The sequence below is a fragment of the Solanum stenotomum genome, chromosome 11 (assembly GCF_019186545.1).
Source record: "Solanum stenotomum isolate F172 chromosome 11, ASM1918654v1, whole genome shotgun sequence".
In the NCBI taxonomy this organism is placed as follows: domain Eukaryota; kingdom Viridiplantae; phylum Streptophyta; class Magnoliopsida; order Solanales; family Solanaceae; genus Solanum; species Solanum stenotomum.
In genome coordinates, this window is record NC_064292.1 from 6,433,742 (window position 1) to 6,451,481 (window position 17,740).

Here is a 17,740-nt window from a genome sequence, read left to right on the forward strand (position 1 = left end):
CTTTTTTTTTCATGATAGGGGAAACCTGCAGCCGCTACCCTTTGGGTGCGCATAACCACATAGGAGAGGTAACCGGCACTAGGCAAGCCCGATGCGACGAGCTCAACCCAGAAGGCAAACCCCTTGCTTTCGCTGGCAAGGGGTTTCGAACTTGAGACCTCCAACATGGAAGTTCCAAGCCCAAACCACTAGGCCACCCCAAAGGGTGCCCAAGTTCCATCTCTATACAAATATATTCTTAAGATTAACTCTATTCATTCGAAGTCTGGTGTTCCCAGAACGCCCATAGAAATTCATCTTCTAATGATTAACATGTGATATTATCTTCATCCCAAGATTTACAAAATTTCAAGTTCTAATGACTGTCGCTATCCCCAGTTACAAGAAGTTAATCGTTAAGGACCAACCTGCTGACTTTAAAGCAGAATGCAACAAGAAAAAGAAACAGGTTTAAAAGTCACACAAGACAGGCAGAGAATAAAACCCCACAAATCTGCAACCTCTAGCATCGTGTATCACTAGCGTCTTTTATTGTTCTTTCCTCACTCCCCAATTTTCACATGTCTAACCAAGCTGATGGAATCTAGATTGAAAATTTCAAGTTTACTCTGTTCCACATCAGCACAGTTATCTGTGCATACATAATATTGCTTTAATAGTCAAAATACTGTGCTACCTTCTCTTTGCATCCCAACAAATGAAGATGTTAAAGATATAGTCTTGTTGTTTTGTAGGTAGTAACAAGTTGTAAAAAACTACTCCTCTGATCTAAACTGACCGCCATCCTTCCTCTGGGACATTTTTAAACTTGAAATGGTAGACTATTTTATCCTAGTCTATTAACGATTTACCTTGTCAATTTTGTAATATACAAAAAATTAACTTTTCTGCCCATGGTTTCTTCCGTCTAAAACAGAAAACTGGATTTTCAATTCCTTCAAACACATTCGATCTGGGAAGAAAGAGTAACAAAAAAGCCAGACATACTAACATGCCAGAGAAGAACATTCTTCAAGAAATGGACTGCGAAAGCTGACATACCTGAAGCCTATTTGTAAGTATGATGTTTGGATACATGGCAGCTACATCAAGATGATATATGAGGGGGCATTCTTCCCTTAAAGGATCATCTCGTAAGCTCATTAGCTGTAAATAGATGGTTAAGATGGTCAGAGAGGAGACAAATTTCTGCAAACATCTAAAGATTTTCTCAAACTATTAAGCTACGCAATAAGAAAGAAAGTCTAAATAAGAAAAAAATGAAAAGGAAATCAGAAACTTCCAAAACAATAAATTCAACTCCTGTCAGATATGGCCATGGGTGCCGGCGGAATACTTGTCAAATCTCTCTCATGTGACAGACAAATGCCTCAACTCAGCTGAAATTATCAACAAACGAAACAAAGGATGCACTACCTTTTCCATGATGGCATTCTTCACTTCATCATAATTTGTGACAGATTCCAAGTCCATCTTCCCCTCAACAACAATGGAATACTGCAGATCTCTATCAAGGTTGCTGATCAATAGCTGGAGTGTTGAGAATCTTCATGTTAGTAACTAATACAATGGAACAGAAGAGCCTAGAAAATATCAAAAGCTAACTGTAATAGACACCAAAGATCTCAAAAGGCAAGTCTTTAAACAATTTAGGATGTAGTTACTGTACATAAGAGCAATACAGCAAGCTAAAAATGGACACTTCACAGTGAATTACTACATTCATCTACAGCAGCAAGAAGAGAATTGGGAGATCAATTGGCCTTTGGAAAATGCTTCAGAGAACAAGAGCACCCCCTAAAGCAGTCTATTTTGAATGTATAGCTGAAAAAGTGGCTTGTCAAACGCAAGCTGCACTTCAGAAAGAGGCCTGTCTCTCTGCAATATATGTTTCTTATGCAAAGCCTCATTGGAAGCAAACAATCATCTTCTGCTTCCAGCTTATCCACCACTCTCTTCAACCTTTCTGTCAGTACCTTAGAGATCAGCTTGTAAAAGCTACCAATCAAGCTGATGGCCTGAATCTTTAAGCTCCTTTGCTCCTGTCTTCTTAGGAATCAGTGCAATGTAGGTTGCATTAAAGCTTTATTCCAAATATACCACTTGAGTGAAAATTATGAAAAGCCTCCATTATGTCTTAACTTAATAACCTCCCAACACTTTAGGTAGAACCCCATTGTAAATCCGTCAGGGACTGTCTATAGCACGCGTCTTCAGACACTCAAAAACTTCTTGCTCTTCAAAGACTGCTGGTGGTGCCTCTTTCTCATCCTCTGTGATTGACTGATGGTAGGATGGTTGCTAACATTTTCAGATTGCCTCCAGTTTTCAGTTTCTGTGAACAGCTTCTTGTAAAAAGACATGAATTCTTCCTTGATTCTGTTTGATTCAGATATAGTCTCTCCTTGTAGCTCCAACTGATCAATGTGATTGTATCTCTTGTGGGCATTAGCAATCTGGTGGAAAAACTTAGTATTCATGTCCCCCTCCTTGAGACATAAGGCCTTTAAAGTCTGTCTCCAGGCCACTTCTTCACTCTTCAAACATCCTTTACAATGGGTTTGTTGTTGTTGTATGAAATTTTGTTACGTTTGTGATAAGACAGTTGAAAACCAAATATATTTTCCTCTTCAAAGTCAATTATTCATAAAAATATAACCAACAGACATCCATGTATTTGGCCAAACTTTCATGCTAGTCCAAAAAGTTTATAGTATTATCAACTAGATGGTTTGAGGAGAAACAAGACTTCTATTCCCTTTTTCTCAAAATAGATTACCTACTTCATTTCATGGGTCAACAGAAATAATTTTAGATAGATTGTTATAAGAAGTGATTCTAGTAATAGTTTAAAATGATGAAAAAATAGAGTAACTAGAAGAAAATAACTCATGAAGTAGTATTACATAAATTCATCTAATCTGGAAGAAGAGAAAGCTTTATAAGATTGTTAACCTCATAGGCAGAGGGATCGAGTTTAAAACTGGTTGGGATGTCAGATCTGAATACACCACTTTCTAGGCATTCCACATGACCACCAATGTATGTCTCACTGTCAAGGAGTTGACTACCATAAAACTTCTCTGGATCAGACTGGTGCTTGTTTGGACAGATAACATTTGCCTTATAAGCCTGTACGCAGGAGAAATGCAGAAGAAAAACAAATAAGGCAGTTAGCATACAGAAGAAAAGTGGAAAGCTTCAATGAAGATTTCCTTTGTCCTCTTTTCCAAGTCAAACAGAATCAAAACACTGAAGAGGCACCAACCATAAAACTAAAATCCATAAACAAGGAACTTCCTGAGAACCAGAAAGAAAAAAGGAGCTTCTAAAGACACCTACCTGAACCATAAGAAGCATTTCACACAAAGTCCCACTTCCTTTGCGCAAGACTTCATCTGGCGGCATGGGTATTATGGTTGCAAGGGAGAAAATGAAGGGATGAACGTAAGTCATGTACAAGTAGTATGTTGAAACAGCATCTGAAACAGAATATGAAGCCATCATCTGCAAAATCATTTAAACACACAAAAGTTAGGTTATCCAGAATTCCAGACTGGTTTTCCTCCAGTGAATAAATGAAAAGACGATGAATGCATTTTCTCCTTTACCAAAGTAGCACTCATAAACAAGTTAAAACAAAAAATAAGATTAGTACTCTACTCACCATGAATAACAATTCAGATAATCACGGTTGTTTGAGGGGAAAATATAATACTCCCTTTGTCCCAATTTATGTGTCGCAACTCGGATTTTGAGAGTCAAGCATCTTGATTTTGATCATGAACTCGGACATGGAATCTTTAAATTTTTTGAAACAAAATTTCCATTTTTAAAAACTATGTAAAAATAATATTATACGTCACAACAATTAACAATTTGAAAATATTTAAAAGCCATATGAAAAAATTGTGGTCAAAGAAAAATTTCTTCAGCAAATCACAGTTGTTTGAGGGGAAAACATAGTACTCACTCTGTCCCAATTTTATATGTCACGGTTCGGATTTTGATCGTGAATTCGGACATAGAATATACAAGTATTTTGTAATAAAATGTACATCTTATAAAACTAGGTAAAATACGATAAGTCACAACAATTAACAATTTAAATATTTAATAGGCATATGAGAAAAATCATGGTCAGAAGAAAAACTCATTTGACACTCGAAATCCGAACACCACCATAGAAACTGGGACAGAGGGGATATTAGAGAGAATGGAAATCAGGGTCACGCAAACACAGTTGTTAAAAGAGCTCTGCTCTTGGCTGCTTGGCCATAATTCCATGGATGAATACTCCAAAAGAAATTGGTAAAATCAAACAAGAATCCTCATACTAGGAGGCAGAAATTTTTTCACACAGTATCTTATTCTTCAATTTTTTCTATTGCTTGTTGCTTCTTTGCTTTGTTCATCCTGTTATTTCATCCAACTTCTTTTGAGCCAAAGATCTACCGAAAACAATCCATCTTACTCTCCCAGACCACTTGTGGGATTACACTGGGTATGTTGTTGTAATCTTCATACTAGGAATCTACCAAGGTAATTCTTTCCATTTTCTGGCTATGAATGCTAACTGTTATAGTAGATTCATAGATGGGAGGCTGCAACATCTCCTAAACAGTGGGGAGGACTTGGGTTACAGACTTGAAGACTTTTAACGAAGCACTTAGGGGTAAATGGTTGTGGAGGAGAAGCTTTATGGAGAGGGGTGATGGGGAAAAAATAGGGCGTAATGGAAGGGGATGGAGAACAAATGTGATCATTATACCTTTCGGGAGTGGTGTGTGGAGGAATATAACGAAGGGATGGAACGCTTTCGATGATAACATTACTTTTAGGGTTGGGGATGGGAGAAGAGTTAGTTTGGGAGGGCAAAGGTAGTGTGCAGGTTTGGTGCTTAAGGATGAATTTCCAGTATTGTATAGGGTCTCCTGCCAAACGGAATTATATTCATCAAGTAAAGGGGACTCAAGGGGATGGAACTTTTTGGGATTTGAGGTGCAGGAGGAATTTCCATGATCGGGAGGTGACTGAGCTTCAAAGAATACTAGATTTACACCAAAAGCAATGTAAGTCAGTCAACAGACCCGATGCTTGAGTTGGGTGTCGGGGAATAACACTGTTCTTTTGTCAGGTTTTCAAGGAGAAGCTTTTGGTGAGGTGGAGGATAGTTTTCTATATGGTGCAGTATGGATACCAAAGGTGCTGACTGTCGAGGAAGGTGTGCTTCATGTGGTTTGCTACTAGAGGGGTGATTTTGATGACAAAGAACCTTAGGAAGTGAAAGGTTGTCTACGTGAGTTAGTGTTTCATATGTAAGGAGGCTAGTGAGTACACGGATCATATTTTGCAACATTGCAGATTAGCCACGGGATTGTGGGAGCCATATATTTACATGGTTTGGCGTCACTTGGATAATGCCAAGACTCATGAAGGAGTTGATGTTCAGCTGGAAAAGTGGAGCTAGGAGAAGAAGGCACAAGGCGTGGAATGTTACTCATCTTGCTCTAATGTGGTCATTTGGAAAGAGAGAAATAGGAGAGCTTTTGAAGAGGTGGATAAGAGCTTTGTTCAACTTCAACTGAGAAGTAGTCTCAATCCCTCTTATTATATTTTGGTGTACCCATGTAGTTCCTGATTTTATAGAGGATTGAGTGTCTTTTGGAGAGACCCATATTTTGTAGGTTTCTCCTTTTTTGGTATATCTCTTGTTTTTTATAAGGTAAACGATATTATTAACAATGGGAATGAAAGCTCCCATATACAAGAGGTAAACCAAGTTGGCCTTGTTTTTATCAATGAAAATCTTACTTGATCCAAAAAAAATGGGGTACTAAAAGAGTGATGAGAAAGCTAATAAGATTCCAAAATGCTTTTGAGAAGATAAATGGATCACAACCCTCAAATCAGAGAAGGGAACTTAGCTACCACATGCAGTAAGAGAAATTAATCCTCAAATTCTAGCATGTAATATGCAAAAGGAGGCAGAAATTACAAAGTAACAATGGCTCAGAAGAAAAACATTCCTTTTAATGGAAAGGACAGTCTTTCGACTAGAAAAAATTTCAAAGAGACACGTGCTCAAGCAGCAGGGGAAGAAAATGACTTGCCAGCTAAGGCTACACAAATCTTGGATCCCCTCAAGATACTCGTAGTCATATGACATTAAATGATGATTGTGAAATCCTTAGATAATGGAAAGCTATAAACACAAATTTTTCATCATAAAATTGTAAAGCATGAGTTTGGGTCTGTGCAATCTGCAATGTGGCTTCCCTTTGGGTCAAAAGAACAAAGTTATCAATCATGTCTAACACTTCTATAGATAATATCATCTTTGAAATTCATGGTGAACTTACTAAGATATACCAGTTTGAAATAACTCATACCTGTGGTTTTTCCTTTGCAAAGCGAACCATATCCTCAGGATTAACTTCTAGAGGATCATAACCCAACTTGGCCTTCGTTACAGCCTGAGTTGGAGAGGAATAAGGCAATAGTTAATCAGATGCCATAGTGAAGAGTCTGACAGAAAGTTCAGTCTAAATAGGTCGAAATTATTAATAAGCCAAGAAACTGAGAAGAGATATAACTTCTTCATTTACCACAAATGAAAAATCTCTTGAGCCAACGTATCTGGTCATAATTCTAAACATAAGGGGAACTCATTCACTACTCATTTTTTTACTACTTTAAGAGAGCCATATTTCTTTCTTTACATTCTTAGGTTGATTATGTGAGCTCTTTGGAACACTTTATTTTCAAAATTTTAAAAAAAAAAAAAAAAGTACAACAGGTAGGTACCTATGAAATTTTGTAGAATCTCAAGGGAGTGGGAAGCTTTTCTATGAGGAAAAATAACTCTACAATTATCCACCCAAAATCATTAGGATCTGAAAATTTGATTTTGAGCCATACACAGCACATGGGAGCTCCAAGATGCAAAAAAAAAAAATGTAATCTGATTGTAAAGGAACTACCACCATCCAGTTTGATAAATATCTTTTACAAGCACACAAGTTTCAATCCAGGCTAAGCTGCTACGGGGTACGGAAAGAAGAGAAGACACTTTCAACAGATATGAGCTCTTAGGCAAAAGACGTGTGGAGTCCACAGAAAACATAAAATATTAATATTACGTAATCAACTGGAACAATTAACAAAAGTAGAGAACTAATGTGAATTTCACACTGTGAAGACAAGAAAGATCATACTGGAATACATGAAGGCATCAGCAAAAGGTTAAAATCAGGTAAAACAAGAATAAAGAGCATAAGCAATAAGAAAAGAAAAAGAGGTTACGAGTTACACCTTCAGACCTTGGCTTCCTTGAGGAAGATAACTATCACGTTTGACCCAAGCAAAACAGTCCAGATGGCAAGCAAATTTAGCACGACATTCCCCTTGATTCTTGTCACAGGAAAACCCAAGCTCCTGCAGTGACAAAATAAAGAACAATAAGGGGTCATTGAGTGTATTAGCAAAAATAATGCATGTTATTAGACAGTAGTCCCTTGTTTGGTACACTTTTTATGTTATGTATAACTAATGCTTGCATTAGTTATATAATCTATTGTGTATTGCAGAGTGTATTACTAATACCATGAATTTCTAGGTATTAGTAAAGCAAAAGGATTTAATACATGCATTAGCATGGTTAAAAGCTCAATTACCCCTCAAAAGCACTTTTACATCTTTTCCTCCATAATTGCGAAGGATATTTTTGTAAATAAATACTTTTATACAATGCATACTATTTTCAATACACCAAACCAAACAATGCATAAGAAATAATTTATGCATAACTAATGCAAGCATAACTACTACAAGCATTACTAAATACTAATACACTCTATTGAGCATTATTTTAATACTCTACCAAACCACCCCCAAGTGTGTAACATGGGTTTCAGGCAGAAATGAGAAACTACAAAAACATAAAACAAAGAAAAAGAAGATGATACTAATTTCGAAAATGATGACTTTACAAATTATTATTGAGATTACAACTCAACAGAAACAGAGAACCTTTGTGAAACTATATGTTTGTAGGAATTACAGCAATCCTGCAAGAGTTTCAGTGAAAAATCGAAAAATAAAATATTTTGGGTATGGGTATGCTGAGCCAAAAGGACCTTATCAAACACCTTAGCAAGAGAAACAACTTGTATATTTCTGTCCCAAGACACAGAGAAATTACACAATTATGAAGTTGGAAATGGACTGAGAGCAGAGCTAGATAATGAATTGGGTGCATCAGGAAAAATTTCTTAGACTTTATCAACAGTCATATTATTTGGGCATTGTCAGGAAAAAAAAATGGCAAAGTAGAATTGCTCTGGAAAACCATCCACGAGATGCTGAATCATAAACTACTTGAGATTACAAACACAAACACTCTTAACAGTAAAGAGAAACATACATCCTTCAGGCTCAAGCCATAATGAGTAGCTCTTGTCTCAACAAATGGCCAATCAAAGAAGTCACCGTTATATGTTACATAGATACCAGGCTTCGCCACTTGCATGTGCGCGAACCAGTGCCTAAGGAGCCCTTCCTGCAACAAAATAATGTTGTAGAACAGTGAATGTCTCAATGGTGAAGAAATAGAGTGTACAAAATTTCAGAAAAAACATTACCTCATTTTTCACATTTGTCACTTTAAAATGCCCTTCATATTCTGGTTTTGGGGTATACTCTATATCCTCAATATCTTCCCCAACACACTGGAAATTCAGAAAAAATTGGTTATAATTGCATAGAAAAATAATTAATTTACTTTCCCAAAAACAAATTAAATGGATCCTTGTTTGTAGATGTATTGCTAAAGAATTCGCTTCAAGGAGGAGTCTCACTAACAACAACCAGCTACATAATCTATACGAAGACCCTAAATGGGTAAACCCAATGAAGAAGACCTGAAGAAATCATGTAGATCATGAAGCCTAACATTAATTTATCATATTTTTATAACAGATAGGAGAAGGAATTCAACAAAACCTAGTTCAGATTAGAAAGTAAGTGTAAGAAACACAAATGCTACAGAATAAGCACCTCTCTGTTAATAATGAGATAGCCTTGGCCATCAACCATGTATGAGATCATCATTATGGAATCATATTCGGCATCAGGAAATTTAAGAGGAAGCTTTGTGGTTTCAATATCAAAGGCGCAAACATGAACTTCAGCTCGCTGCAAGAGATCAGTCCTCTTCTCCAACATAACATTGGAGCTAGATACACTCACATCATACCACTGACCACATCTAACATCTAATAAATGTAAATTTCAACGTTAAGATCAAAGCACATAAACAGTTAATTCAAAAATTTAGAGACTTCAGAAATCTTAGCATTGAAAAGTACATTACCAATGTCAATGGCAAAGCGAACATGGTAGGGGACATCATATTCACGTAGATCAGTGATATAATCTATAAAATCTTGACTTCGCTGCTTGCTGCATGTCAGGAAACAATCACTTCAAGATGGACGTACCCCATAACGAAACTTAAATGAAAGGATTGGTATAAATTGATAAGGAAATTAAACAATGTCAAAAGAACTGATGATCATCTAAAGATATGTGAACTTCAATAAATACTTAATGGATGGACTATGGTTATTGATATTATTTCAAAATATCAGAGACTACCTTTTCCCCGTCAGTATAGATTCATATGCTTCTATAGTATCAAACTTCGTTTGATTTCTCTCAACAATGTGTGTTAGATCACGCTTCACGTCCATCAACTGTTGGACAGTGTCAAATGATATCTTTAAATATGATCTGTGTAGACCAGACAGATGGTTTTTCTGAAAAAGAAGAAATAAATATCAGAAAGAGATCTTGATGGCATAAAAATAGACAGTGTAGGTATGAAGCAGCAGTGAGCCAACATGATAAAATCATATTTGCAACTAATTGGTATCGCCTAAATAGATCTCGTCTTTCATTGTGCCCTATCTTTCGCTAAGTGTACATAGGTTCTAAGCGATTGTAGGTCTTTCGGTGTGATTCCATTCCATTTGATTTTAGCTTTACCGCCCTTGTAACACCTTTCTCACCGCTATGGACTGATGGACTGATGCATATGGGGCTTGACACATGACATAAACAAATCATCTCAAGTGACATTCTCTCATTTTATCATCAAATGTCTTCATTTTTAATACTGTCTAATCTTGTATGGTCGCACGTCTATCTTTCATATGAATTTCCTTCTACCATCCCATTTTAATTCTATTTCACATCTTCATCCATTCCATTCTCTTGGGAAAATGAGCCTAGGTATCTAAATTCACCTTAAATTCACTCTTCTATGTTGAATAAACTTGTAGTGCATACATTTAGTCTTCTACTTAACCTACAACATAATTGGTTCCATTAGTTCTTTTTGCAAAGTTATCTCTTTAATAATAGTTACAAAGATAACTTGCAAACATTAAGATAGAAGTTGTTTTTATGCACATTTCACCATAGACAACATAAATGGTTTCATTAAATTCTGTTAAATTAGGTCTTAGGCATAATTCACACCCGAAAAGCTAGCTTAAAGGAAGGAGGATTGTCCAAGCCTTATAAGGAGTCCACCCATCTCATTAATCACTAATGTGGAACTTTTGTCATTCTTCAACACCCCACCTCAAGCCCAGTGCTTAGCATATAGTGCATGGGCAATTTTTTATTGGGCCACCCATCATTGGGTGAGACGGGTCCTGCTCTGATACCATGTTAAATTAGGTCTTAGGCCTAACTCACACCCCAAAAGCTAGCTCAAAGGAAGGAGAATTGTCTAAGCCTTCTTATAAGGAGTACACTCATTTCATTAATCACCAATGTGGGACTTTTGTCATTGTTCAACAAATTCCTTTGGTAAAGATATTTCCTTATACCAAGTAAATGAAAAAAAGAGCAAACGAAATGGCGGGAAGATTTTCTATCACCTCGGTGTTACTTACAACTTATGAATAGATACCAAAATACCTGATGAAACTTCAAAAAGAGGTCTAATATAGCCGAGTTAACAAGATTATATCAGTGACATTGATGTCTAATAGTTTGAGCAAGTTTCACACGCATGAAAGGTGAATAAACAAAAAAAACATGTTTTTCACAATGTTTCTTCTTCCCAAGACCCACAGACATTTTTAAATCCAATTCTCTTTCACACTCTGCCACCTCATGATTAGACATATGACCTACTTTCTCTTGTGCATAGCATTCAAACAATGACGACCCACAGATAAATATTTTAGTAATAACATGAAATGGGAAGTGATGTGATGCAGAATCAAGCCACGTGCTTGCTGAATTTCTAGGCACACTTTACACATCCAATAGCTCTTTTTATGGGGTTTCATAGTAGGATCCCACTCATACACACTCTAAACTTCCATTAACACGGAACTTTTATGAAAGCAGTCATGAAACAAACAAATCCTAAATTTGATGTTAATAGACTTACAAGATCAAGATCCTCTTTCTCTAAAACTTCAATATCTGCAATTTGAGATTCATATCGCCTTCTCAGATATGAGTCGACATCCATCTCCATTTTATCCTGTTGAACAAATGCGCAACAATCAGCAAATATATGAAATTTGGAAGAAGAAAAACTTTCTTTGCTTGGAGTACAAAAGGAATTTAAGGGACTGACCTTTGTTGCCACGTAAAAATATGGCCTGAATTTGTACTTTGCTTTGAATGTTGAACCATCCTTCAATCAGAAAGTTCACGCATAAAAACTCACCGAAATTAACATTTTAATGCTTTCTCTTATTGAATCAATAAGCAACACTTCCACTAAGAATGTCCAACCAATAACTCACATAAATTAACAAATTCAATATTTTCTCTTACCGGATCAATAACTAACACTTCCACTAAGAATATCCAACCAATAACTCACCTCAATTAACATGTCCATACTTTCTCTTATCGAATCAATAAACAACACTTCCACTCAGAATATCCAATCAATTACTCACCTAATTGTCATTTCAATATTTTCTCTTATCGGATCAATAAACATGTCATTTCCATTAAATATATCCCATCAATAACTCACGGAAACTAACTTGCTGTATCTTTTCAAATGAATAAACAAACAAAATGACAGCAATATTCCATCAGTATGAACTTTTACCTGACAAACAAAATAAAGATCAACACAACTGTACACTTTGCGAGTCTCCTGATCCTCCCACGACGACTGCAACATTAAACCAAAACAAAAAAAATACTCAAAATTCACATTTTCACTAAACTTCAAAAAAAATGAGGTAAAATTTGAGGTGTAACAATAGTAGTACAGAGGCAAGAGTTAGAAGCCAGCCGAGTCGTTTATCTCCTTCAGTGAAAGCATCGAATCCTAGCTTGGATTCGAGCTGTTCTTCGGAGTTAAGTATGAGTTTCTGCTTCTTTGAAAACCTAGAGTCTCGCCGGTCCCAGCGCCGGCTATTTTCAGCGGCGTTCATACTTTTTTCCGATGGTAACTCCGGCGAATGAGATCGGAAGTTTCGAGATAAAGTTTAGATTTTTTTATTTCACAGTCTACTAGGGCCTGAAAGAGGGAAAATCTTTCCTCTTTACAGAGGGAGCTAAGGGGGTCGGGGGTTTAGAGGTGTGGGGGTACTCTCTTTCCCGCGCTTTTTTTTCCATTATTTTCTTTATTACTACTATTTAAAATGTGAAATGACAATGTTGCCACTATTTATTATATCTTCCCGCTGCGGAAATGAGTATGTTTCGGTGGATGTGAGGGTATATTAAGATAGATGAGATGAGAAATAAAGATATTCGAGATAAGGTATAGGAATGGCCTCGATAGAGGAAAAATGTAAAAAGCGAAGTTGAGAANTACTCCTATTTAAAATGTGAAATGACAATGTTGCCATTATTTATTATATCTTCCCGCTGCGGAAATGAGTATGTTTCGGTGGATGTGAGGGTATATTAAGATAGATGAGATGAGAAATAAAGATATTCGAGATAAGGTATAGGAATGGCCTCGATAGAGGAAAAATGTAAAAAGCGAAGTTGAGAAGGTTTTGGACAAGTGAAGATCAAGAGATGCATGGAGCCCTAGTGCGGAGATGTGAGAGGTTGACTATGATGGTTTTAAGAAATGTAGGAATAAGCCAAAGAAGTATTAGATGGAGGTTATTAGACAAGATATGACGTAGTTGCAGCTTAACAATCTTGGATGGGAGATTGTGAAAAATACACCTTAGGGTAAAAGGTTAGTGGGTAACTGAGTGTTGTCTTGCTTATCCTTCCATGCTGATGGTCGAAACATTTCTCGTATAGTTTGTTGTCTTTCAATTTCTACTACTATCTATTGTCTCTTGTACTTCGAGTTGTACATTGTTGAGTTAATTATTCTAACTTTATTAACAAAGCGTAATGCAAAATACGTTTCAAAGGAGAAGATATATTCATTCAAAAAAAAAGGAGTTTCTGTAAAAGTGATGTAATGACAATCCGTTTCTCAAAAATTAACTTTCCTATTTGCAACTCCTTCTCTTGCAATCCTATATAAAAAGTGAATTTAGTGAACCTAAGACATACTATGTACAGCATAAAAAATAAAAATAAATAAATAAACTTTTTCCTCCTTTCTAATGCTTAGCTTATTCTTAGAATATTTTTTGGGCAATTGGTTTTAGGCTACCTCCAATTTTTCAGCTATGAGTACACGTGTTTGAGAGTAACTGTAGAACCTTAGAGAGCGGCCGGCTAAAACGATTTGCACTAGAGTCGGGCCGAAATCGCTTCCAAGGCAATGGCTTACCACGACACAGTGTTTGTGATAAGTTATTTACTACTTTGTAATTTCAATCCAATATCAATATTGTAGTAATTTTTCCAATAGCTAGTATTCTTTTTTTTCATAATTCCATATCATGCATTCTACCGTGTTTTGTCATGATTTTGTCACTTCCCTTATAATCTTGTACATTTATTTTGATATATTTTTCCTTCAATCACAAGTCAATCTGAAATAGTTTCTCTACCTCTCAAAATAAGGGTAACGTTTGTATATATTTTTATCCTTTCACATTCGACTTGTGAAATTACACTATGATGATATTTTTATTTAGTACACAAACTCATATATTTGTTGATTATTATTCTTTTGAGTAGTCAAAAAAGGTTATAATCTTAAAAAGAAAAGAAAAAAAATGTATACAAATGTCTTAAATGTTATTGCTTGTTTCTTGTGTTTTTTTATTGGTTTTTCTTTTCTTTTACTTATTTATGTGTTGATTTTGTTAGACCTGAAATTGAAGGATATAATAAATATTTAAAATAATTTTAAACTAAACTTGTATATAATTTGAAAATTATTTTTTGAACTTTTAATTTTAAACAATTTGTTGAGTATGTAGCAAGAGTTAATGGAAATTGAGGGAATATGAAAGAGGAACTTGGAAAAAGTTGGGAACTTGAAAAGTTGAGAACTTGAAAAGTCCTCTTATGCTTTATTGAAAAGACATTTGTCCCTCATCGGTGGTGGAAAGAAAAATAGGAGAGTTTAAATATAGAAACACTCCTATTAATTGTTAAAAGGGTTGGAAAGAGGGACCCCCCTCGCGCCGTCGTCGTCGTCGCTCGCTCGGTTTCGGCTTTGGAAAAATTATCGATCGAAAGATTATTTTTTGGACAAAGTTTGTTTTAATTATTTTAGTTAATTAATTATTTAGTTAATTGAATTAAATTAAATGGCCAACGTTTTAATTAGTTAATTAACCGATTCAATTAATTAGTTAATTGACCCGACCCGACTCGGATCCATGCGCGACCCATTTTATTTAAATCTTTCCCGTTTTATTTAAATTTCTCGCAGTGACTGTTCTGAAAGGTTACAACTTTCAGAAACAGTCATGACCGTTTAAAAGGTTGCAAACTTTCATGAATGGTTGTGTGGATTCTGAAAGGATTGCAACCTTTCGGAACCAGTTCCTCTTGCCTATAAATACATTGATTCTTCAGATTTATTCCTTACGAATTTTTCTGATTTCTTCTTCTTCTGCACAAAATTTCTTCGTGTACTTTACTGCTGTTGAGTGGTTCGCTGACACCAGCGTTTTGGGTATCAATACACTGGTGATNTGACACATGAACGAAAACAGAGTCATTTTCTTGTAACAAAACTACAAAGATTATTTTCATACCAAAAAAAATCCTATTAGAAGGGCAGGAAATGACTTTGTTGAATTGTGATTTCTCTCTAATAATAATCTATTTAAATAGTTCGAATAAGAGACGCAATATCTCCTTGAACTTGTTTGGTTTTTGTCGGGCTTCGAGCTTACAAGCTGGACGTGGCCGGCATTCGAGAACCATTAGTGGTCCTAAGCAAGCCCTTGGCCTGACAGACTATTTAGCAGAAGACTTACCCAAGCAATGATAGGGGCTCAAAACAGAATTAAATCTATTAAACTCAAATACCCACCTCATAAAATCTGAAAATTACTCGATAGCAATACTTATAGTTTGTAGAACAACTCAAATAGAGCAAATACTGAGAGACAATTGACTGTGTCTATTTCTGAAGCCTCTACTATTATAAAGAAGAACATCGGGATAAGACCCGTGAAATCTCAAAACCACTAACTAGAAAATAATTGTGAAGTCCTCCAGAATGGGCTCGCCAAAAGATAGTTAGAGTATAAAGTGATCTCAATGAAGCGTCTGTTGATGATCTTGAACACCTGTATTTGCATCATAAAATAGATGCAGGTCGAATGACATCACTACGTTGAATGTACGAGTATGTAATATAGCTGAAGCGAAATAACTGAATTAAAGGACTGCAATAGATAAAATATACTCAAGTTGGATGTAAAGAACTAAAGGAGTTAAATCATTTAAATCTTTACAAAATACTTACTCATCTCTAAACTCAACATAATAAGCGATGTATTAAAATACACTTGAACTCTATTGGGAGATTCTCTAGCCCACAAACATCACTATGAGCTGCGTGATGATATAACGTCTCACCCATAATGTCATAACTGTCATATACTGTGTCAGGGTATAGAACCTCTCAACTAAGTGGATCCACTAAGCAATAATGATTCATCGAAAAAGTATGATTATTTACCCATGTTGGCAGACACGGTTTATGAGGATTTTGAGTTGTCTCAACTCATCCTCATATCGGTGCTCAATACTACTCCTACTAATATATATATTCATGCTCAAATGTATAAAAACATATTCTTTCTCTGTTGAGGTAATTACTCAAAATATCCTCTTAAATGAGGAAACTGCTCTGAAATATCTCTAAACTCATAACTCATCTAGAAATCAAGGTTTCTCTTTTCTCAATGCAAAAATGATACATTTGGGAATACTTAGTTCTCTTATACTCTTTCTCAAATCATATATAAAAACTCTTCTTTACTTTTCTCATAAATCAATTTAAGACAATGATCTGTTAAAAGGATTTCTCAATAATAAGGTTCATGCTGGAATATAGACATGAATAATCAATTCAAGAATCTCAATAAATGATATATAACAACTCAACAATTAGGAATAGAAATTTGGAATTCAACGATACTACTCATCTCAAGAATAAAAATCCTAGATTACTCTTTCTTTAAATTTTGACATATGTAGGGAGTAACGACGAACTAGTCCGACACTATGATAAGTTTACATACATGGGAAGAATAATATTCTTTGCGAAATTGATGGAAACTTGAAAAACGCTCCAAATCTTAGCTTTTTCTTTTCTTGAAACTTTGCTATAACGATTTGAAGTGTTAAAAAACGTAAAAAAGATGTTTAACACAGCTAAGACCCTTAACTAAGTGTAAAAATGATTGGAACTCAGGCTTACGAGGGATGGACAAAGTCTGAAATACCCTTAATTAACAAAAAAATAACCCTAGACGCGTCTGACGGAGGTCCTGACGGCCCGCCGCGAGTGTGACGGTCCGTCACAGTCAGGCCATCATTAAGATCTGAAACATATGCTCAATTCCTATTGGCGCGATGCTACTGTTGACTGCCCGTTAAGAGGTTTGTTGCCCGTCACCTATAATCGTCAAAGTCATATAAAACACCTGAAATTTCTGCATGTGTGACAGGCCAACTACTGCTCATAAAGAGGTTGACTACCAGGGTTGCCGTCATATTTTTTCTAATATGACAGTCTCTAATAAAACGGCCATAACTTTTTACCTTGAACTTGAAATGAGGTAAATTCAGCGGCGTTGAAAAGAAGACTCAAAGTCCTTCAATTTGGTAGGTCACAGGATACCTAATTCATTATGATTTAAGATATATGATCGTTTGAAATTGACGTAAGTAGAATTTGATGTTCAAACTTAATCGGTAAGAAAGCTTTCCACTCAACTTTGTGCTAGGGGTTTTTTGTGACCTTAATATATGTTAAGTGCTTATCATACGTCAAACAAGACAAATTGAAAGAAATTATTTTATTTAGGTTAAAGGTTTAACTGACTTCAATCCACGTAAGTTATGATGTATTCAAAAGACTTAACTCTGTCCAATTAAACACTCAACATAGTCAAATAATGTATTTGTCTGGTTTAATACATGATCTAAGTCAAAATCAAACCAATATGATCAGAACTCAAAATAAAATTCATTTTTGAATTACCAATAACCCACAAGTTCAATATGGTTAGCTTTCCATTTTGAGTCCGTTTAAATGTCCAAAGCCACAAAATTGCAAGGAAAAATCACCATATAA

The 17,740-nt window shown here is 35.6% G+C and overlaps 1 protein-coding gene across 2 annotated transcripts in view; it reads right to left on the reverse strand.

The window, feature by feature from the left end:
• The window catches only part of LOC125844086 (DNA polymerase epsilon catalytic subunit A-like), a 33,647-nt gene extending 21,072 nt beyond the window's left edge, over positions 1-12,575 (reverse strand). The window contains exons 1-15 of one of the 2 annotated variants that reach the window (XM_049523326.1): positions 12,318-12,575; positions 12,152-12,217; positions 11,663-11,722; positions 11,471-11,566; positions 9,658-9,818; positions 9,374-9,462; positions 9,058-9,275; positions 8,643-8,729; positions 8,426-8,560; positions 7,315-7,437; positions 6,393-6,476; positions 3,343-3,507; positions 2,956-3,132; positions 1,417-1,530; positions 1,042-1,146 (exon numbers count right to left, since the gene is read on the reverse strand). In XM_049523326.1, the coding sequence (XP_049379283.1) occupies positions 1,042-1,146; positions 1,417-1,530; positions 2,956-3,132; positions 3,343-3,507; positions 6,393-6,476; positions 7,315-7,437; positions 8,426-8,560; positions 8,643-8,729; positions 9,058-9,275; positions 9,374-9,462; positions 9,658-9,818; positions 11,471-11,566; positions 11,663-11,722; positions 12,152-12,217; positions 12,318-12,482 (1,845 nt within the window). In that variant the 5' untranslated portion in view covers positions 12,483-12,575. Of the gene's footprint in view, positions 1-1,041; positions 1,147-1,416; positions 1,531-2,955; positions 3,133-3,342; positions 3,508-6,392; positions 6,477-7,314; positions 7,438-8,425; positions 8,561-8,642; positions 8,730-9,057; positions 9,276-9,373; positions 9,463-9,657; positions 9,819-11,470; positions 11,567-11,662; positions 11,723-12,151; positions 12,218-12,317 lie in introns of those variants that run through there. The other variant, XM_049523327.1, reaches the window with a different exon arrangement.
• Positions 12,576-17,740: the final 5,165 nt, after the last annotated feature.